The sequence below is a fragment of the Phialemonium atrogriseum genome, assembly GCF_030411735.1.
Source record: "Phialemonium atrogriseum strain 8032-3 unplaced genomic scaffold QBC33scaffold_28, whole genome shotgun sequence".
Classification (NCBI taxonomy): Eukaryota; Fungi; Ascomycota; class Sordariomycetes; order Cephalothecales; family Cephalothecaceae; genus Phialemonium; species Phialemonium atrogriseum.
This window is the reverse complement of record NW_026848165.1, coordinates 284,091-304,340: the sequence shown is the minus strand read 5'-3', so window position 1 is coordinate 304,340 and position 20,250 is coordinate 284,091. Positions and strand designations below refer to the sequence as shown.

Here is a 20,250-nt window from a genome sequence, read left to right as displayed (position 1 = left end):
TGTCAGGAATAGTTGAATGACTAATTCGTTCCCCACAAGTCCGATCGCTATTTCCAGTTACTGCGGGTTGAGATTGCCTATTTCCGGAGAGGTATGCGACGGCGCCCGGCAATAAGTTATTCTTAACTCCGACCGTTCACCCAAGCTCGACATCGGCGATCTCTGATTAGAAAGCCGGAGTATAGACGATTGCAAAGCTAAGGTCCGGAGACGAAATGGCCTGATCAGTATGGTACCATCTGCCGCTCAGTGATATAAATCAATAACTCCCTCCAGATACAGCTCTGGTCGGGGGTCTAGTCAACTGAATATTGCATCTACTCAAACTTCCCTCACATCAGAATTCTCCAGAAGATGACTTCCAAAATAATTCTCATCACCGGTGAGTATCCCGTGAATCTTTGAAACAGACTTATCCACTAATGTGGCGAAACAAGGGGCAAACTCGGGCGTCGGCCTAGCAACAGCAAAGGTCCTAGGCCAGTCCCCGGAGGACTTCCACATTGTCATGGCAGGCCGGTCTCTCGACAAAGTCGAAGAGGCCAAGTCGGAGCTCGAGGCCAGCGGCGTTCCAAAGAACCGTCTATCGGCCGTGCAGCTAGACGTCACCGACAACAGCTCCATCCAACAAGCGGCATCTTTCGTCGAGGACAAGTTCGGACGCCTCGACGTGCTGATCAACAACGCAGGGGTCTACAGCACGGATCCGGATATCCAGACCCGCTTCCGCGTCTCCTTGGAAACAAACGTCACCGGCCCGGTCTTGGTGTCCCTGGCTTTCAGATCGCTGCTCCTCAAATCCCCGGGTCCGTACTCTCTCTACGTGAGCAGCGTTCTGGGATCCATCGGCCTGTCAGACAATCCGAAGTCAGAGCTATACCGCTCCCTCCCCGCTTCGATTGCATCGGTGTATCGAGCAAGCAAGGCGGCGCTTGACATGGTGGTGGTGCAGGAGTCGATCGAGATGAGTTCGACGGGCATGAAGGTGTTTGCCTTGTGTCCGGGATTCGTGGTGTCCAATCTCCGAGGGACCAGCGAGCAAGCTAGGACTGGAGGGGGAAAGGCTGGAGATCCTGAGGTGTCTGGGAAGACCATCCTGAGTATTGTGCGAGGCGAGCGTGACGGAGACGCGGGGAAGTTTGTCCATAAAGATGGTGTTTATCCTTGGTAAAGGCCGCCAGGGGATTTGTGCTGTGGAACTTTTGACAGGCCTTGTGCAACCCTGCTACTATGGTATATCGATATTGCCGTTGCTACTGTTATCTAATGGCTGCGCTGTCTTTAATTATTTGGAAATCACACCAAAAGTGGCCGAATTAATATGGATTGCGTATGAATTCCGTAATTCTGACTCCAAACGCCAACGACTGTGGAAAGTTCCGCTTTTTTGCTGAGCCCGCTTCCAGACTGGAAGGTTGGAAAACGGTATTTAATTAACGCTCAGCGAGGCAGAAGCAAGATATTGGGGGCCGGGTCCGGATCGGGGGCAGGGTCGGGCTCGGCTTCGGTCGGAAAGGAGTTCGGGTTCGGCTTTGTCGCGGAGGTAAACTCAACGAGAGTCCATGCCTCCGCGGGCGTGGGCTATTTCCTCCGCGGGCAGACAGTATTACGTCCAGTCATCTGCCCGCGGAGACATGCCCAACTGAAAATGCCGACACCGAGCTCGGAATTTCCCGAGTACTTCTACCTATGCTTCCGAGAACGACGTTTACGTATAAATATATGACCTTTCCATCTCTGTACCTTGTCGAGTCTTCAATTAGCAAACAATTATCCCCAGTTCTTCAATTTGTACCCCTTTCTGATTCCCTTCCACCCTCCTATTTCGCTATGGCCACCTCAACCTCAACCCCCAACCCCATCCTTGCGGACAAGCTCGAAGCACTGGCCCAACGCCTCCATGCCACGGCACAGGATCTCCGGTCAGGGTCTATCTCCCTAGAGACTGACGCCAATCAACGAATGGGGATGATCAAGGCCGGGGCGGAGCTGGTCGACGCCGTGAGCAAGCCATGGGACAAGATCTTGAACTGGATCCCGCAGTTTGCCCAGGCTGCTGCAGTCCGACTATTCATCAAGTGGGGGGTCTTCCAAAACATCCCAACTGGCAATGGGGAATCCATCTCGTACGAAGACCTGGCTGCGAAAGTAGGAGCCGAAGTGTCTCTTATAAGTAAGTCGAGATCCTCCTCGGTTGTGCTAGTGATCAATCCCGACCCTTCACTAATATGGATCACCAGCCCGTTTTGCATGGGTCCTTGTATCAGGCGATCTTTTGCAGCAGATCGGAACGGATCGCGTCGCGCATACTCAGTTCTCCGAGATGTGCGCCACTCCCAGTCCCATGCGAGCCATGGTGGAGATGGGGTGAGACATCCATCCTCCTCCCCAGTCTGTTCACCACGGATTGTTCTGACATAGGTCCAGGTTCGATAACCACTTCACATCATTCATGACGATGCCGAAATACTTTGACCAATTCGGCCTCAAGGAGCCCAAGGATCGCCTGCAGACCATCTTTGCCTTTTCCGAGGGTCAGCTCGGATCCACGGCCTGGGAGATCATTAACAAAGACAAGGATCGCATGACGAGCTTCATGCTGGCCATGGGTGCCGCCGAGGATATTGTCCCTGCCCTCGGAACGTATGACCTCGGTTGGGCCGTCGAAGAGGCTGCCAAGTCCGAGGACCGGGCCCTCGTCGTCGACGTCGGTGGGGGAAAGGGGCAAGCTCTCAAGGCTATCCTCAGGGATACTCCTGGCCTGCCCCGCCACCGATGTGTATTGGAGGATCTCCCCGAGATCATCGAAGAGAACAAGCAGAACGATCCCGAGCTTTCTGGTATACAGATGGTTGGCATGGACTTTCACAGCGATCAGCCTGTTAAAGGTCAGTTGGCTGTCTTTCGAGCTGTTGTCCGAGGCCAGTGACACTGACACCAACACACCTTTTTAGGTGCCCTTGTCTACTACATCCGCCGGTGCCTGCACGACTACTCAGACGACGAATGCGTCGGCATGCTGGAGAAAATTGCGGATGCCATGGCGGCAGATAGTAGGCTGTTGATCGCGGAGACGCTGCTGAGCAATCCGCCGGCGCCAGTTCCAGCTTGCATGGACTTCGTCATGGCAACGATTTCGGGCAAGGAAAGGACGGTGGAATGCTTCAGTGACATTACCGGAAGGGCTGGCCTGGAAATCACGAAGGTGACACGGAACCCTGGTGGCGGTGCTGTAGTTGAGTGTGCCAAGGCGTAGGGTGATTCGACGGCCTGATAGCGAAGAGGTTGCTCTGAATTGGTGCTTAAAGTCTTGTTTCCCGATACTCCTCTCCATCGTTGTGTTGTGTTCCAGGTTGCGTTGTGGGAATACGTTGATCCTACAATTAACTATCCTGGTTACATTACCTTAGTTCTCTGAAAAAAAAGATGATTCACATTATTTCGTGGCTTAAGACTATGGAAAGTTTCAGATTTAATTAATCCAAGGTCTTGAGCCTCAATTAATTTACTAGATTAATTAGAATACTATCAAGAACGCATAACCTCTGATACAGCCGATATTAACTACTGAACAAGGCCAGACCACGCCCAATTACCCTCACAGGCTATAGCCAAGGAAAAGCGCAATAGATCCAGCGCCCAATACCACAGTGATTTTGCTTGGTCGCGAGACTGCTCTCCAGCCATATGCACCAGATACGCTCACCGCTGTCGACGAGGACGCTGAGCCAGTCTGCGACGACGTCTGGCCGGTGACGGAGGAGCCGGCTGAGTTCGTTGTACCTGCTACTGTAGATGTTCCCTCAACAGTCGAGGTTTCAGCCGTCCCAGTCGCCGAACCGCTGGGACTGCTCGTAACACTGCTGTTGCCGTTGCCAATGCCGCCGGCGCCACCGGTGCCAGTACTGCTCGTAGCGCTGTTAGTGCTGGAGCTGGTACTGGTGCTGGTACTGGGGCTATCGGTGGTAGTGCTGTCGGCACCGCTGGCAATAGCAATAGCGGTGCTCCTGCGGCCAACAGAGCTGCTACTTTTGCTCCCACTCGTCTCATCAGTCCCCGAACCGCCAGCTGCTGCGCCGTCGATCTGGATGCTTTCCCAGGAGCCCGACTGGTCGCCGAAAGAGTAGCTCGCCGCTGGGTTGAAGTTGGTTATGTCCACCCTCTCGACGAACATGGTGAACGGCCCCTGGCTGTAGTCCGTCACCCCGCCAGCCCACTCAATCGTCCCCGGGGGGTTGTTGCTGTCCCCGCCCGCCCAGATCCCCAACCGGATCCGCATCGGCGTCTGCGGGTAGTTCTTCCCACCCACGGCGTCCGCGTACGCGAGCGTCCGCACGGGGCTCCCGTCGATGTACCAGATGGTCTGCTCCTTGTTCCAGACGATGGTGTAATTGTGGCTGGTCGACTCGGCATTGCCGCCGGGGACGCCAACAGTGGTGCCCCGGTCGTAGGTGGTGGTGTTGCCCTTGCCGAAGTAGTTGGTCTGCACCTCACCCGCGGCGCCGCCCAGCCACTCCCAGTCGATCTCGTCGAGGTCGTCGGACTCGAGGATGGCGCTGCTGACGATGCCGGTTCCGGGGGCGGAGCGCATGACCACCGATACGGAGCCGAAGAAGATGTAGAAGTTGGTCTGGATTGTGGGGGCGTCACCCTGTTTGTTGATGGTGAACGCCGCGCCGGAACTCGAATAGCCCACCGCGCCGTTTGTTACGGTCCAGTCGGCACTGGCGCCGGAGGTAAAGTCGACGCTCGCGCTGCTGGTGGAAAGGCCATCGTCGGAGGGACATGCTGGACATTGTTAGGCGGTGTGTGTATATAGAGGGGGAGAACTTCATGGTGTCTTTACTCTTCTCTGTTGGGTTACAATCGGTCGAGGTCTGACCTCTAACCGCATGGGCGAGCCAGATGGCAGTCACTGCCGCTTGACGTATATGCATGGTTACGATGAAATAGTAAGCGAGCGTATGTCCAGAATCACAACTAGAAAGTGCAAGTATTGGGCAGCGAGGGTGAAGAAAGAAGAAAACTGTCAGAAAGGCCGGCAGACTGAGCAGAGGCAGAAACTGGATATTTGGAGAGGTCGGGGTAAGAGACCAATATCATATCATATTATCATATTCACAAAGTCATGCATACCCCAAAAATAGATTAAAAGGATGGAAGACTAAAAAAAGAAACCGGCTTGCGCGGCCAAGTTGGGCCCGTCACGTCACGGGGGTAAACCTGCTCGACCACTAACGAGTTGCGCACCGGACTAGCTTCTAGAACACCCGACGGTCGCCAAGACCGGTGCTCTGGTGCGACACCGGCTTGAGCAACGTCTCCACTCCGTTGTGGGCCGCCGCGCACGACTGGTTTCCCGTTGCCCCACTTGCAGCAAAAGGTCCTAATGGCACGAGTCTAGGCCCCGGAGTACTTGTTCAGCCAGTCAAGAACAACCCGATGCCACTCCAAAGCATTTTCAGGCTTGCTGATCAAGTGGCCCACGTCTGGAAATATGAACCCCTGGCTGGGGGTGCTGTGCACTGTGCATCTGAAGCATGCGAAGACGGCGATGCCTTCGGTGATAGTGCACTACCAGCATTGGCGTCATCCAGTTTTTCTTTTTTTCCCTCTCTCCTTTTCTTTTCGTGAAAATTGAGGATAGTTGGTTACCGAATGATCTGGTGACCTTGCGTCCTAGGGTGTGACCCTGGATCTAGTTAATCATGTGCCCACCAAAACTCAGCCCCAGCAGCGACAGCGACTGATTTTGCGTTATTTTATACGAGGTCAATTGCGGATGCTGAGCGAATAACGGACGGGGAAGGTCTAATACACTGAGCGAAGTTTGGGAAAAGCTTGCCGTATAACCCGGAAATTGTCATAGGCTCTCGCCATAGAAGACTTCTTCTTCCACGTCTCCTCGTCGTACAAGTACAACACCCCTCTAATTATCCTCAGCGCTGTCAGACCCACGACCGAAAAAGCAAAACCACCCCCATCCCGAACATGCAGACGCAAACTACTGACCTAGTCGACGGAGGATCCTGCCAGCCACGTAAGGCTCCTCCGTGACATGGCCAGCATCGGCGACGACGACGACAACCCGCGTCGTCCCCATCCTGCCGTTCCTCGACAAACAGGACTGGTGCTTGTACTTTGTGCTGTCCCAGAGCCAATTGGTATCGTGGATGCCGGCCCGCCCAGAAGCCACCCGTCGCGACGGGGCTTATCTCGGCGTCCACAACGCGCAGCTCCTGGCTCCGTGCCTTGGAAATCGCGGCAGGTGTGTTGCGTGGCAAGCCTGAATATCCCGGCAGTAGGGAACCTTGTTCCACACTGACGTCAAAGCAGGGCTTAGCGTGAACATTAGTTGGCTTCGATACCCCTGTGTACAAATCGTCTCTTGCTTACCCACGTGCAGCCTCACAGGCCTCACTGGCTGGCCTGCCTGTAATGGTCGGCATACAGTGACTTGCGAATTATGTGATAACATAGGCTTAACAAAATCAGTTCATTCGCTGTCCACTTGGCAGAAGAACTTACACGATATTACCATTCTCCAAGTTTGCGATGGACGTTTGCGAGGGTATTAATCTGAAGAACTGGAACCACACAACAATGCCGAGGAACAGACTCTGGATTTCTGGGGATGGAAGTTTCCTAAATGCAGATGTCATTGCAATCATACACACAGCTTGACTAACACAAGCTTGGAGAAATTCCCCGTCCTCGTTCCTCTGCAATCTACCCTCCGTACATGTCGCAACCCTCATCATGCTATAGGCAACTCAATTCCCCCCCCCCCGCGCCCCATCTAACCCACCCAGCGTGCTCTGCACCTAATTTAGAAACAGTTGCTCTTGACCATGTTAATCCCCATCAACTCCGCCGACAGATCCACCAGTGCCTGACCGCCAACCTTCAGCTTCTCCTTCTTGCTAGTCGCCTTCAGCATCAGCTGAACCGCATCCTTGGTGCCGCCGAGGTCCTTGATCAACCTCTTGATCTTCAGCAGCTTCCCGGCCGGGATCGCCACCGTCGCGAGCGCCTGCACGATCGACGCCACGCACTTGGTCACCTTCCACCACGACACGCGCGCCTGAAGCAGCGCCCTCTCCCACAGGGACGTGTCTGGCGTGTCGCGGGCGTCGAGCGCCTCGTCGGACCGCTTCGGCGTGACGCCAGGCTCGCGGATGCCGCTCGCCACGAGCCAGTCGTTCAGCGCGTCGTCGCCCGCCGCGAGAACGTCGTCCGGGATGCTCTCGATGGCCGTGAAGAAGCTCGTCAGGGCCGGGCTGAAATCGTCGGTGAAGTTGAAGTTGGCCCCGGCCACTTCGGCTTCGCGGGCGGTGACGTCTTTGTTGGTTCGCTTGCTGACCATGCCATTGGAGGGGAGCGCGCTGGCGAAAGCGGCGAGGAGCACAGTGACTGTGGCGAGTTGGAACTTCATGATGGTGATTTTTAAGGTATGGACGCCCAGAATTGAGGTTCGAGATAACTGAAAATCTTGGGACAGTGGGGTGGCCTGAGAGAGCAGCGATTGAGGGTGTAGAGAGAGTGAGGTCTAGGAGTGCGAGTGCTTGAGGGCTTGGGGTGCTTGAGTCTGGTGCTTTAGACTCAATGGATGAGCAGGACATGCCAGTCCTTCTTATACTTTTTCTTCGAGGCACTCTGTCAGCTTCATGACGATGAAAAGCATTCAGTGTGCCTGCGGTATAACGATCACGTCCCAAAATTAGAACATCATAATATCGTGGATCTGCTTATGGAGTTGCTCCGCTGCAACCAACATGCCAAAACATGGCCATCCATGAATTAAACAGCAAACCAGGGACAACCAGTCGCCGACAGCTGTCAGGCTCAATCGTCGACATGTTTGGTGTTGGTGGATGGGATGATAAGCCACATAAGGGTCTCTTGGCAGAGGCAAACCTGTTTTTAGAAGCCAGGGTAAAGTTAAGCACCTTGACCTAGAAACATCAATAGTGAAGGCGCTATGTCATGAACAAAGTTGACTTACACTCAGAATGACCGTCTTGCTCACCGAAGGGCATTCTAAATTTCACAAAGTTGTTCCGTTGCAGGATAAGCAGCGAAATATCTCAGATCAGGTTCAATCCGTGATAATTACCCCGCGTGGTCGACATGGTTGGGCCCCTTACAGAAGCTATATTTGGATATTTGGAGGCTTGGAGCCTCCACTTATAGCGACGGCCCGCCATTCTCATTCAAAAGTGCCAAGTCTATCACCGAGGCTGTGGACCTGTAATTAGATCTTTCTGTTCTTGGACAGGATTTAGGGGGCATCATCGAGGGTCATCACTTTGCTTGAGGAGACCATGGTTAATCATTGCCAAACCACGCACCCTTCCAACATTTCTCCAGATACCTAGAAGCCCAAGAGCTACCTTGTGCGATGGGTGGCTTTGACCAGCGTCGCAAACTGAACGCTGTAGTGTAACTGCTCACGCTAGCATCGGGATCGACATCGTCCTCAAGAACAAGGTGAGGGACGCCTCGGCACGGCGCGGTACTAGAATGCTACAAAGTTTAGGGAGCAGGGGGTCAAAGTCAGTCGCATGCCCCTCCCAGTTACACCCGAATCAGCTGCCGGCCTTTAGTTCTAACCACATGGTGTACCCCTCTCTCTCTCCCCAAGTCCGTCCTCATGATCGGCTCGGCCAACACGGTATTTGACGTGCTAGAGGATGGCACGCGGCCGGGCCGACCTATATTGTCCCCGTCGAGTCCGTCTGCGACAATCGGAGCCTAAGCGCCTACGACTTTGGCCTCGAGGCAGCCGACAGGCTCTTCTTGACGCTACCAACACGCGTGGACAGCCATCTGAGCTGGGACCTACTGGCAGTGTTCACATCGCAGGAGCCAGACCGCTACGCAGCCCTCTCGGCGGCCGGCTTCCCCGTCCTCGACAGCCGGCGCCCCGATTCAGTGCTGATGCACAACCTCCTCAGGCGAGGCGGCGGCCACCAGGCTGCTAGCCGAGGGCAAGGCAGGCATCGAGCCCGTCGCCTATACGGCGATGACGGGGCTCCGCTTCTCCGACGGCACCACTGCCGACGCTGACGCCGTGGTGCGGTGCGTGCACGGGGTTCGCCGACAAGGACCCCTGGGCGGGGGGGGGGAGGGGGGTGCTGCCGGTGTCAACGAGACCGGGACAGGAAACGGCGGCGGCGACCCGGAGGCTAGCAATGACAACCTGTTTGGCCTACGCGATAGCGCAGCACGGCTTGACGCCACGTGGGGCGTCGATTCCGAGGGCGAGATCCGAGGGCTGTGGAAGGGCCATCTGCGCCTCGAGAACTAATCCCTGGGTCATGGGTGGCCACATGCTGTTCCACTGGTGGCACCCGCGCACGCTGGCATTGCTGCATTGCAGATCAAGGCTGCGCTCGAGGGTGTTTTGCCGCCGGCTTATCGGGATACGCCGGCGGCGAGAATTAATTGAGTAGTCTCAGCCCAGGCGTTGAACCAACATCGATCGTTCTATGGGCAGAATTAATTACATGGAAATCCCGAAGTCCATTTATGTGCGTGCTATTTATCACCCCACTTCATACCGTAGCCTAACCTATGGTAACCAGGTCAGCCTCAAAGTCCGACACTATCCTCCCTCCATCAACAGCGAGGACCTGGCCCGAGACGTAGTCGGACGCGGGAGAGGCCAGAAACACAACAGCGCCCTCAAGGTCGGACGTCTCGGCGAACCTCCCGATGGGGATGCGCCTCAGGAAGCCGGCGCCGTTCTTCTCGAGGTTGACCCTGGTCAGATCGGTGAGGGTATAGCCCGGGGCGATGGCGTTGACGTTGATGCCCATGCCAGCAAACTCGGTGGAGAACGACTTGGTCAGGGCGTTGACGCCGTGCTTGGCGGCCGTGTAGGCGACCGTGTTGCGGCTGGCCAGGAAGCCGCCGACAGAGGAGGTGTTGATGATCTTGCCGGAGGCGCCGCGGCGGACCACGTCGGAGGCGAAGGCGCGCCCGAGCACGAAGCCGGCCGACAGGTTGATCTGCATGATGTCGTACCACTTGTCCTCGGGGTAGCTCAGGATGGGCTCGCGGTGGGCGATGCCGGCGTTGTTGACGAAGATGTCGACGACGATCCCCGCCGCCCACACGCGCGGGAACAGCTCGCGCACCTGGTCGCGGTCCAGCAGGTCGGCCCGGAACACGTGCGTCTCCACACCAATGGCCTGGATCTGCTCGGCTGCGTCGTCGGGCTCCGACGGATGGAGCACGAGCACGATGTTGGCTCCTGCTCGCGCTAGGGCGCGTGCGTACGCTAAGCCGACGCCGCGACCGGAGCCAGTGATGAGAGCTGTCTTGCCGGATATGGAGAAGAGGTGGTGGAAGTACTCCGTGCTGGGGGTCGTGGGGGTGGATGCCGTTGCCATCTTGGCTTAACTGGTAACCAATAATAATTGTGCGGGGTTGTGTAGGGGATGGGATGTATGTGACTCGCTTTTGCTCCTTCTTTCACATTGTCCAGAGCGTATGAAAATTATTATACATCTTGCGGAACCTGGTTAGAAGCAGAGAGTGGAGATGGTTAGGTGTGCAAGGCCCTCCGCTCCGCCCGGAGCTCCGTAGCGCCAAAAAAGAAAAGAAAAAAAATTCCTCAGAGCTTTCCATGCTAGCTCAACTCCACCTCCATCGCTAGCTTCGTCTGCTGACAACGCTTGGGTCTCTTCCTCCAGAGTTCTCCGCTGTCACCCCCGCAGTTTTCCCCGGACGAGCCCCGGATGGCCGATGTTGTCGTGAGGGCTGATAATTATAAAATGACCGAACCTTGCTGGCAAGCACATGTCTAGCCCAACCTCTCTAGACCTCGTGTTCCCCTTTAAGAGGCGAATCTAAACATAGAATCCAGGGAAGAGGATGTACCGCGACACCGAAGCCCAGGGCGTTGCCCCTGATGTTGGGGTAGAGCTCTATCCCGGCACGGAGATCATGGGCGAGGACCTCGTCGGTGGCCACCTCATCCACGGCCACAACAACAGGGAGGGAGTGGTGCTGGTCCCTCAGCCATCCACCAACTTGGATGATCCGCTGGTAAGAACCACAATGCCACAGAGCTGCTAGGCTCGGCCTGGTATAACGATTCAACCCATTCTCTCTGACTAATTAATGACTCCATCTGGCCAGAACTGGACCCCGATGTGGAAATGGACCGTGGTGGTCCTTCAAGTCACTTTCATCCTGACTTCGGTCATCTCCGCGCTTTCAGTGTCACCCTTGACTCCGGTCTTTGAGGCCCAGTTTCATAAGGATGCCGAGGCTATTGCGTTGCTGGTACGTATAGGAATAATTCACCAACACCCTTTGTTTCTGCCACTAACGTCAGCAACCACGGTGAAACCAGACCAGCGTTCTCGTCATTGTTACTGGATACACCAACCTACTCCTCGTTCCGATCGCAGAAGTGTTCGGCAGGCGATTCGTGCTCATTCTTTCTTCGCTGATCAGCCTCGGCGCCTCCTTCTGGCACGGCGCCGCCCAGTCGTACGGCTCGTTCATGGGGGCGCGCATCTTGATCGCCGTCGGCATGTCCATCGGCGAGAGCCTGATGCCCATGGTCATCGGCGACGTGTTTTTCCTCCACGAGCGCGGCCGCTACGTCGGCATCTACTTCTTCGCCCTGTTCAACAGCATGTGCCTCGGCCCCCTGATCGCCGGCGCCTGCGCAGAGCGCTTCTCGACCTGGAGGAACTTCTACTGGATCATCGGGAGCCTGTCCGCCGTCGGCTCGCTGGCCATCATATTCCTGCACCCGGAGACCAAGTATATCCGAGAACAGCCGGCGACGACGACGGCCAGCATCACAGACACTTCGCCCCCGAGTCCGCCAATCGAGAAGACCGGCTCGGCCGAGCAGCTCGAGTCATCGCAGGATACGTCAAGCGAGGCTAAGGCCGACGGAGCGAGTAATGATAATGACAATAGAATGGTCATGATGGACCAGCACCTCGGGCGGGGGCGGCCCTCGAGGAGCCAGTTTCGGCTGATCCAGGCCACGGACAGAGACGCTCTGTCCAAGATATCGCGCCACGTGGTAACGCCCTTCCGACTGCTCGGGTTCCCCATCGTGCTCTTCGGGGCCTGGATGCTCGCCGGTCCCGCCGCCGGCCTGCTGGCCGTCAACTACACACAGGCCGGAGTGCTGATGGCGCCGCCGTACAACTTCAACAGCAGTCAGGTCGGCCTCAGCAACCTGGCGCTTGTGTGCGGGGGGTCGCTGGGCGTGCTGACGGCCGGCCCGTTGTCGGACTGGGTGGCCATGTATCTGACCAGGAGGAACCGCGGCATCAGAGAGCCCGAGATGCGTCTGGTATCCATGGTTCCCTTCATCATCCTTTCCACCATCGCTCTCGTCGTTGTTGGCCTGGGCTATGATCGCCTCTGGCCGTGGGAGGCCATCATCATCGTCGGCTTCGGAGGTATCGGGCTGATGACCGTTAGCCTTTCGACCATCGGCATTACGGTATTATGCCCTGTTTTCCTTTCTCTCCCTTTCCTTCTGCTTTCTCTCTTTTCTCCTTTCTCGTCGGGTTTGAAGCTGACATGATGTGGCAGTACGCGGTCGACTGTTACAAACCAGTGGCGGGACAGATCATGGTTATTGCAACTGTGGTGAAGAACACATATGGGGTGAGCCTCCTAATGCCCAAACGACCACCTTCTCCCTTGGGGTTCAAAGTGTGTGGCTTATGCTGACTTCTACCTGACAGTTCGGCATGGGATATTATGTAACGGGCTGGGTCGAGAATGCCGGCTACACGCCTCTTTTCATGTGCAGCCTTGCAACAATCATCGGCCCGGCGTTGTTCGGGATCATCTTCTTTTCTATCTTCGGAAAGCGTCTCCGGAAGCTCACACGCCATGCCAAGGTTCACACTTATTAATTTAGTTCAGATGTCACGAGGGTTTGCCATAACTATGCTGTTGGCTATTGGAATTGTAACTTCGCTGTGCATTCTGCTGTTAAACATTGGAAAATCACTACCCAAATATTAATCATTGGTCAGGTGCTGGCATGCTTCAAGGATAATCTAGGCATTGCGGGCGCACGCCCAGTGTCACCACCGTTTTACCCCGCTATGTGTGTTCCCAATCGATTGGGGGGGGGGGGGGGGGGGGATGAACTAGTTCACGAAAAGCCTTTGAAGAAAGCCCGGTGATAGACCAAACCGATTCATGCTAAGTTCCGGATTACAGCAGCTGCGTCTGAGTTCAAGACAACAGTTCGCTTGCAGCAGCCATAAGGGGCAACCTCGACTTTGGGACCCTTTGGAATGAGGGCGCAGCCATCTTTACCGCATATTTTTTCCAAGCAATGATCTTCGCGAGGCACGTCAGGGTGTAGCACAATGGTAGTTTAATTTAGGTTTGGGGTGGTAATTCAGCCCTGTAATAAGGCTTAGCACGTGGGGCAATCTCGTAGCAGCAAGGCACGATGGAAAAAAGCCCTCCCATAATTCACCACTCAATCCACCGCTCCAAGTCGCTTCAACTCACCGCTCAATTCACCGCTTCGTAGCTATCAGGATCCGAGACATTAGAGATTGGAGCATGAGCTGTGCTGAGTTCAATCGCTGTGATTTTGGAGGCGTGGAGAATGTGTGGAGAATAAGCTGCAGCTCATGCAGGGGACCAAGCAAGCTCCCATGCCTATCTCGATTAATCACCCTGCGAACCCCTGCGAACCAGTTCATGCGAGTTGCGAAGCTCCCACACCGCCAATTGTAGTGATGCAAAGTGCTGCCAAAATTGTGCGAATATATGCAAACTAGTTCATGCAGGGCTTCAGTGCCAAGACCCGTGTTCGTTGATTCCCCTGCCCAGCAATTCCTTCCGATCTCGATTCTGCACGCACCTGAAGCTACAGTTGGGACCCTGGCTGGCCATTAAGTCGCCCCTACTTCCCTGTCGATGCTGTTGCACTTGATTAATAGAGGGAGGAACCCTTTCGTCCATTCATCTTGGCCTCAATTCTCTCCATCTCCACCGTGCCATCTGCCAGCTCTACCCGAACGTTAATCCCATCTCTCATCATCCCCTCCCACCCATGGCACCTCCCGCCTTCTCTCGAGAGTCCCGTTGTGCCCCGTTACCTAGGTAATCACAAGTAAGATTCCCAAGTTCCACCATTTCATGTTCCGTCCTTCTTTCACCGTTCAGCCCCGTCTTCGGCTTGGGTCCATCACACAATGACTTCAACATGGTAACCCAATGCCCCCTTCAAAGTAAGTCTCTCTGCCCACATCCTCCGTTCTATCTCCGTCATCTCAGTCCCGTCCCTCATCTCTCACATCCTCATCTCTTACCATGGCATCCGTCAGGTACTTTCGAACCGCGAGTGGGCCAATCTTCGGCTCGGATTCCCTATCATGCTATCTCCATCCTGCCCCGGCGCCCAAGCTCAGGTGAATGAATCAGCCATGGTCATCCCACACTAGTCCCTCAATTGACTGACATTGTCAACCAGGGCACCATCTGCGGTAACCTCTCTTGACACCATCCAGTCGAACCCACGCCACGTCGGGCTGCCGCTACGCACACACCACCAGGCCGCCATTCTGTTACAACTATTCCAGGCAGGCAAGACGCCGGCACACAAGTTGGAGCTGTTGAACCCGCGATCTGCCTTCACGGCAGCCCAGCTCCTCGAGTGTGGCCTCGCAACGGCCCCGCAGCGGATCCGTGACGCTTTCGGACTGTCTGTGGCGACACTGGTGAAGAAGGCGGTTCGTCTCGGGGCCGTCGTCAAGTTGGGACCGCCGTGCCGGCATGTATCAGTGGAGCACTGCTGTCGTACAAGCGCACTTTACCAGTGTGGAAGTGTGACCGAGTGGCTTCAGAATGACGAGGATAGGGGTACTTCGAATGGTAGTACCCACGCAATCGCGCCTCGGCGTTAACCACGTCAGCAGCCTCCTCCACCCCTTCTCCTGGCCTCCTCCCCTTCCAGAGTCGGCGGTCTGAGCTCAAGTCGTCACGCTCAACCCCAGACTTGCCACACCACGCAGACTCCCCAGTTTCCCCTCCAGACTCCAAGATCCGCCCAGGACGCGGAAGCACCACAGACGCCGCAATCCCACACCCCGCAGATGTCTCCCTGGACACCACAGTCCCCTGCCGAGGTCAAATTCGCCCAGGCCAAAGCAGACTGTGAGGCCGTCGAGGCCCAGATCGGCCAGCTCGCGCTCGCCTCCCCCAGCTCGTCGCTTTCCTCGGGAAGCCCTTCCGTTGCGCGCAACTCGGGCGCGTGGGTATCGCCCGTCTTTCGTTCCCCCCTTGTGCTCACAACTCCACGAAGACGGCCTATTTCTCTTGGAGCGCTGGGTGGTTTTCCAGGTCTGGGGCTGTCCTCCCCACTTTCGATGGCCATGTCGTCTGGGGGTCTCGGAACTGGGATTCCGGCGATCCAGCAGCGTCATCAGCCACAACTACATATCAATCCACCCATTAGTGCTCAGCCTTTAGCCGGTCCGACCTTCCAGGCACAGTCTCCTACCATTCAGCCCCCGCCCTCGCTGTCCTTCGGCCCGGCCGTTCCCAGCATAGTTCCGCCGCCCGTGCCGGCGCCGGCTCCAATCCAGACTCCCACGGGAAGAACTTGGTATTATCAACCGTCCTGGCCGCAGCCTGTCCAATATCGGCCCCAGGTAGCACCTCCGGGTATCCTGTCGGCGCCGGGGTTGGCGACAGCACAACCGACAGTTGCCAGCATGGTTCCACCACCCCCTCCAGGTGCGGCTCCGCCTCCAGCTTCGGTTCAACCTGCGGCACAATTCCCCGCTCTAGCTCCAGCTCCCATGCAGACCACCACGGAAGGACCTTCGCAATACCAGCTTCCCTGGAGCCAACCCGTTCATCTAGCCCAGCCATCAAACATCTCGTCTGTGCCGGCGTTGGTCCCGACGCATGAGGCACTGTCTGCCCAGGATACAAACCAGCGGATTTTCTATCCTCAACCCATTTGACCAGATCTCATCGCCGAGCCGTTCCCACCGGCGGTGTTGCAAAATGCGGGAGTCCCTCAACACCATCCGCAACCGCAACCGCAACAGCATTCCTACTCCCACTCGGACATCCCCCCAATTCAGTTTCAGCACCAGCTCCAGTCCCAGTTCCAATCCACCACCCTAGCGCCCACGACATCAACCCCGGAAACATGGCGCAACGCCCCAGAACCCCCGCCGTGGTCATCCCATTAGCCCCATCATCCCAAACCCCCACCACCACCGCCACAGCCACAACCCGTCCCCGTGCCTGCTGCCCCAGTCATCGCCACCCCGACTGCCCCCGCCATCAACCGAGGATGTACCGAAGCCGCCACTCCGAACCCTACCCTGTCATGGCCCGGTATCATCACCCCGCGGGCATCGGGGTTTGCAAATAGTCGGCACGCCCCCCGGGACACTGCTCCATCTGGTGCGTCGGCTAGTTGCTGGGCGGATGGGGGTGCTGGTTTGGGTGGACCGAGTGCTGGGACCGTTGTTACGGGTGTTAGTGTCGGTTCTGGCGGCGGCGGCGGTCCCGGCCGGACATCCCCGTGGATCATGTCCCCCGGGCTGACGTTCCTTGCGTCACGGGGTGGGGGTGGTTCCTCGAGTAGTACGACAGACCACGGCGCTATCACCCCGGGAGTTAATGTCGCTATGGCTGGGGGTACGGAGAATTTGGTTCAAGGATATCTGAAGCAGCAGAACCACCACCACCACCACCACCACCACCACCACCAGCATCAACAATCATCCGCGGCGCCGCATCCTCCAGCGCGTCCGCAAACCATTGTCCCAGCACCACCGTTGCGGCCGCAGACCGCCATACATGTCGGGGTGGAGTCAATCTCGGCCGGGATGGGGGCGCCTGTGTTGTCAACGAAGGAAGAGTTGGCTCGGTTGATGGGGTCGTAATTAGGTTAGTGCGAAGGAGAAGGCTTGGGTAGAGGGAAGGGGTGATAAGTAGGTTTGTCACTGAGTGGTTGGCAATTATACGTCGAACTTGTAGCGCAGGTACTTGAAGCTAATGATAGTTAGCAGGATAGCTAAGCTTCCACGTAGCCCATGAAGATACAGATGACTTTGCCGTACTCCGTACTAGGCGTTGGCGGCGTCGCTCCCCGCAGACGCGTCAGACTCGGGGAGGAGGAAGCGCCCGCCGATAGTGGACGAGGCGGAGGAGACGACGTTGCCAAGCTAGTACAAGGTGCTGACGGTGGAGATGCCGAGGGCCACTTGGGACAGTTCAGTCAGGTGGATGGGGATGACACGCCTTAGGCGCCTTGGAAGGACGCCCCCAAGTGCAAACCCCATTGTTGCCGACATGTCCTAGACAGCTGCGCAGGCAGCTAAAGACAAGTATATGACGGCGCGCCAAGTTGACTTCCAATGTAACCTGCCCAGCGTTTTAAAAACACCACAGAATGGGCACTCCCGGCTTCCAATGCATCACGAAGCAGCCATCAAGAGTAACCATGCCGCTCATCACCGACGCCAGGTTAGATGCTGGATGCAATTACAATGCAAAGCGCAGAGTTAATGATAGCACACGAGTAATGGCCGGCGTGGGAAGTGCAAGTGCTCGTAGTTACAAGGCGCACTGCTGTGTCTACCTCCACATAAAGTTATAGGTAGGAAATCCGATCCCGTATCCCTAATGGGAATCCCCACCAGTCGGTTACGCTATCTATATCCAGCCACATGCAAGTGCCGTGCATATACTCCTCCTCCTTGCTCTCACTCACTATGACTCATCTCTATGGCCCCACGGCCGCCACCTCGACCTGGATCCTCCCTGCGGAGGAGGCGGGCCCTCTTGCCGGCGTGAATTGTGGGTGACTGAACTGTGCCTCGTCTGGGCTTGGTTTCTTGGCGGCTGCGGCCTCAACTCTGAGTCGCTCCCTTGGTCGCCCATCTCCGAGTACAGCTGCTGGCCGGTATAAGGATCATAGAGGAACGTTGCTGGTGCGGGTTGCGGTGGCCCCGGCGGTGGGCCGTACATGGCCGGTGGTCCCCATGCCGGGCCGTACGCCGGGCCCCATGTCTGCCCGTATGCCGGTGCATATGTCGGGCCATAGCCTGGCAGGGGTGGTCCTCTCACTGGCAGACTGTATTCGCTGTTGGACCTTGCGTGTCCGGGGTCATGTAGATCATGATTTGGGGCTGTTTGACGGCTGTTCATCACGGTCGGAGGCGTCCGCGGGCGTGGGTTTTGCCGGGCCGATCGGTATGGTTCGCGTTGTTGTGCGGGACGGGGCGCCGGTGCTCTTTCCGGCTCGGGCTCGTCGGATATCAAGACATGGGGATAGTCCTTATCTGTGAGTAGATCCGCGTGGGGTTTGTAGTCAATCTTGTCGCCACACCACTCCAGGCCGATTCTATCGAAGTCCTTCTGGAAGCTCTCGTGGAAAGCGTAATACACAGACCCGTCGTTGTACGCTAGCACGTACTCCCTTGCGTGATGCGGATTCAAGACGGCTTGCTTTTCATCCATCAACCAATGGTAAGTGTGTGTCGGGGAGTACAGGGTAGGTAGGTAGGTCGTCACTCACATTAATCACCAGTCCCCGTGTCTGTCCGTCCTCAAGTGCCTTCTTCAGTCGAGGCGGAAGATGCCTGCCGCCGAATAGGACTTCAGACTGCTCTTCTCTGTATAATATCCAGCCTCCGCCCTGTCCAAGCGTGACTGCCCGGAGACGACCAAAAGTCCAGTGTTGCAGGTTGTGTGGGCATCGATCCTTAGGGTCCTTGTACAGTCGTGACGCGGCCATGGACTTTTGGATCGCAAGGTCACAATCCTCCGGCAGCCCGTGATAACGGTAGTGCCAATTCCTGTCATCGTCGGATAACCGAATGAAGAACGACTCGGATGTGTCTCCTATCGCAAAATGGCTCGGATTTCCCCCCCGAGGTGCGCCGGTATGGATATCTCTCAGGTATTTTCCCAGCGTGGGGTGGCTGTTCTGAGGAAAGGTGGGATTCTTGTCAGGGAGCCATTGGTGACTGGCTCGGTCTGTCCAGGAATACGCGAGCCAGAGCGCCTCCTTGGTCTCCTCGAAGGGAACATAGTCGTAGTCACCCTCCTCGGGGGGCTTTGGACGCCAGCAGGTGATGTGCATAAAGAAGCACCCTGGCTTGAGCGTGTAGTATCTCGTAGTGCTTGGGTTTTTGGACAGCTGTTCGTGGCCTTTCAAGCTTTCGATGCATTTCAAGAGGCTCGATGGGATGTTCTTGCTCCTATTTGTCGGTCAGCTTCGCCATCTTGGCCGTCGGTCCTGCTATCCTGGGAAGCGTAATTTTTGCTGACATACAGAGCAATGTCTCGGGTTTCGTCAGGGTTAGCCGCCTTCGCCTCTTTGATCGGGTGAGGATACGATGTGGCCGCATAGCTCTTCGGAGCAACAAAGGCAACCATCAAGACGCCACCGGGCGAGATCGGCGGCATGGGAGACACGGTGTCATCACTGCTGCGTCCTGCCATCGTCTAAATTAACTCAAGATTGGCACATGGTGTTGTAACGGTATCATTTCAAACCTATAATCTTCTGGGGTTGGAGGGGAATCGATGCCTCTTGTACTGCGGCGCGGCATGGTTGCAGGTGCAAGGGAGCTGCAGCCCTGGCAAGTTAATAGGCAGATTGTGACCCTGTATTGCAGAGGAAATGGAGGGTTAGCTTGGACTCTGATTGGAGTTTACGAAAGCTCGGGGCTGAAACTGGGTGGCGCATGCATGGCCTGCACCATAACCAGGCTGCTCTGGCTCCCTCCAATTCGAGCCTCAAGCATGGAGTTAAATGAGGTGTAAGGTGCCAGCCATACGTAGCCAATGTCTTCATCTCGAGCTCTCATTCGTTTATATACCCAGGTTCAGGTTTACAGACGGTCTTGCAATCCTTTCGTCTCCCGCCGAGGGTGTTGGCGGTGGCGTGACACGGCATTTACGCCCGGGGCTGCATAGTTGTCTGGCAAGTCACACCTTCAGTTGATTGGCAGTGATTAAACGAGAGGTCCAAAACTCGCTCAGCCGCACGCTGCAGAGTTGCGCCTCAAATTTCGTCACTTCTTCGTGCTGAAGCTCCTTCCCGAATCTGCTTGGTGGAGACCCCGGAGGAATGAGGAGCCCCGCACTCGGAGACGCCAAGCCCCAGCGCCGTAAGATCGGGAGATCCTTGGCCCGCCCGCCACGCAGACGGGACCTGCCGATAAACCGGCGGTGAGATATTAAAATTCGTGGGTTCCCACG

At 56.4% G+C, this 20,250-nt stretch overlaps 10 protein-coding genes across 10 annotated transcripts; 6 read left to right on the top strand and 4 right to left on the bottom strand.

Moving 5' to 3' along the window:
• Position 1: 1 nt before the first annotated feature.
• QBC33DRAFT_212790 (short-chain dehydrogenase/reductase SDR) lies at positions 2–1,430 on the top strand. Its single transcript, XM_060422686.1, has 2 exons — positions 2–382; positions 438–1,430. The coding sequence occupies exons 1-2, from the start codon at positions 355–357 to the stop codon at positions 1,169–1,171; spliced, it is 762 nt and encodes a 253-aa protein (XP_060280090.1). The 5' UTR covers positions 2–354; the 3' UTR covers positions 1,172–1,430.
• QBC33DRAFT_212787 (uncharacterized protein) lies at positions 1,431–2,533 on the top strand. The gene has a single exon (XM_060422685.1). The coding sequence runs from the start codon at positions 1,690–1,692 to the stop codon at positions 2,419–2,421; it is 732 nt and encodes a 243-aa protein (XP_060280089.1). The 5' UTR covers positions 1,431–1,689; the 3' UTR covers positions 2,422–2,533.
• On the top strand, positions 2,241–3,589 carry QBC33DRAFT_548779 (O-methyltransferase-domain-containing protein). The gene is made up of 2 exons (XM_060428894.1): positions 2,241–2,888; positions 2,955–3,589. The coding sequence occupies exons 1-2, from the start codon at positions 2,453–2,455 to the stop codon at positions 3,254–3,256; spliced, it is 738 nt and encodes a 245-aa protein (XP_060280088.1). The 5' UTR covers positions 2,241–2,452; the 3' UTR covers positions 3,257–3,589.
• Positions 3,590–3,598: 9 nt separating this feature from the next.
• Positions 3,599–5,139, bottom strand: QBC33DRAFT_613501 (glycoside hydrolase family 16 protein; the record flags this gene model as incomplete). The annotated part of the gene is made up of 3 exons (XM_060432546.1): positions 4,847–5,139; positions 3,841–4,788; positions 3,599–3,783 (listed from the first exon to the last, which is right to left on the bottom strand). The coding sequence occupies exons 1-3, from the start codon at positions 4,935–4,937 to the stop codon at positions 3,599–3,601; spliced, it is 1,224 nt and encodes a 407-aa protein (XP_060280087.1). The 5' UTR covers positions 4,938–5,139.
• A 1,690-nt stretch (positions 5,140–6,829) lies between these two features.
• QBC33DRAFT_580800 (uncharacterized protein) lies at positions 6,830–7,435 on the bottom strand (the record flags this gene model as incomplete). The annotated part of the gene is made up of 1 exon (XM_060431222.1): positions 6,830–7,435. The coding sequence occupies one exon, from the start codon at positions 7,433–7,435 to the stop codon at positions 6,830–6,832; it is 606 nt and encodes a 201-aa protein (XP_060280086.1).
• Positions 7,436–8,616: 1,181 nt separating this feature from the next.
• QBC33DRAFT_562452 (uncharacterized protein) lies at positions 8,617–9,310 on the top strand (the record flags this gene model as incomplete). Its single annotated transcript, XM_060430210.1, has 3 exons — positions 8,617–8,621; positions 8,691–8,917; positions 8,958–9,310. The coding sequence occupies 3 exons, from the start codon at positions 8,617–8,619 to the stop codon at positions 9,308–9,310; spliced, it is 585 nt and encodes a 194-aa protein (XP_060280085.1).
• A 171-nt stretch (positions 9,311–9,481) lies between these two features.
• QBC33DRAFT_548775 (uncharacterized protein) lies at positions 9,482–10,490 on the bottom strand. Its single transcript, XM_060428893.1, has one exon. It carries the CDS (start codon positions 10,395–10,397, stop codon positions 9,570–9,572), a length of 828 nt encoding a protein of 275 aa, XP_060280084.1. The 5' UTR covers positions 10,398–10,490; the 3' UTR covers positions 9,482–9,569.
• Positions 10,491–10,849: 359 nt separating this feature from the next.
• QBC33DRAFT_596644 (major facilitator superfamily domain-containing protein) lies at positions 10,850–12,905 on the top strand (the record flags this gene model as incomplete). Its single annotated transcript, XM_060431889.1, has 5 exons — positions 10,850–11,055; positions 11,149–11,295; positions 11,366–12,484; positions 12,577–12,651; positions 12,732–12,905. The coding sequence occupies exons 1-5, from the start codon at positions 10,882–10,884 to the stop codon at positions 12,903–12,905; spliced, it is 1,689 nt and encodes a 562-aa protein (XP_060280083.1). The 5' UTR covers positions 10,850–10,881.
• A 1,327-nt stretch (positions 12,906–14,232) lies between these two features.
• QBC33DRAFT_622581 (uncharacterized protein) lies at positions 14,233–15,969 on the top strand (the record flags this gene model as incomplete). The annotated part of the gene is made up of 5 exons (XM_060432845.1): positions 14,233–14,246; positions 14,489–14,747; positions 15,030–15,268; positions 15,473–15,668; positions 15,754–15,969. The coding sequence occupies 5 exons, from the start codon at positions 14,233–14,235 to the stop codon at positions 15,805–15,807; spliced, it is 762 nt and encodes a 253-aa protein (XP_060280082.1). The 3' UTR covers positions 15,808–15,969.
• Positions 15,970–17,372: 1,403 nt separating this feature from the next.
• On the bottom strand, positions 17,373–19,897 carry QBC33DRAFT_548773 (uncharacterized protein). Its single transcript, XM_060428892.1, has 4 exons — positions 19,827–19,897; positions 19,319–19,653; positions 18,560–19,244; positions 17,373–18,489 (listed from the first exon to the last, which is right to left on the bottom strand). Exons 2-4 carry the CDS (start codon positions 19,486–19,488, stop codon positions 17,752–17,754), a joined length of 1,593 nt encoding a protein of 530 aa, XP_060280081.1. The 5' UTR covers positions 19,489–19,653; positions 19,827–19,897; the 3' UTR covers positions 17,373–17,751.
• Between the last annotated feature and the right edge of the window lie 353 nt (positions 19,898–20,250).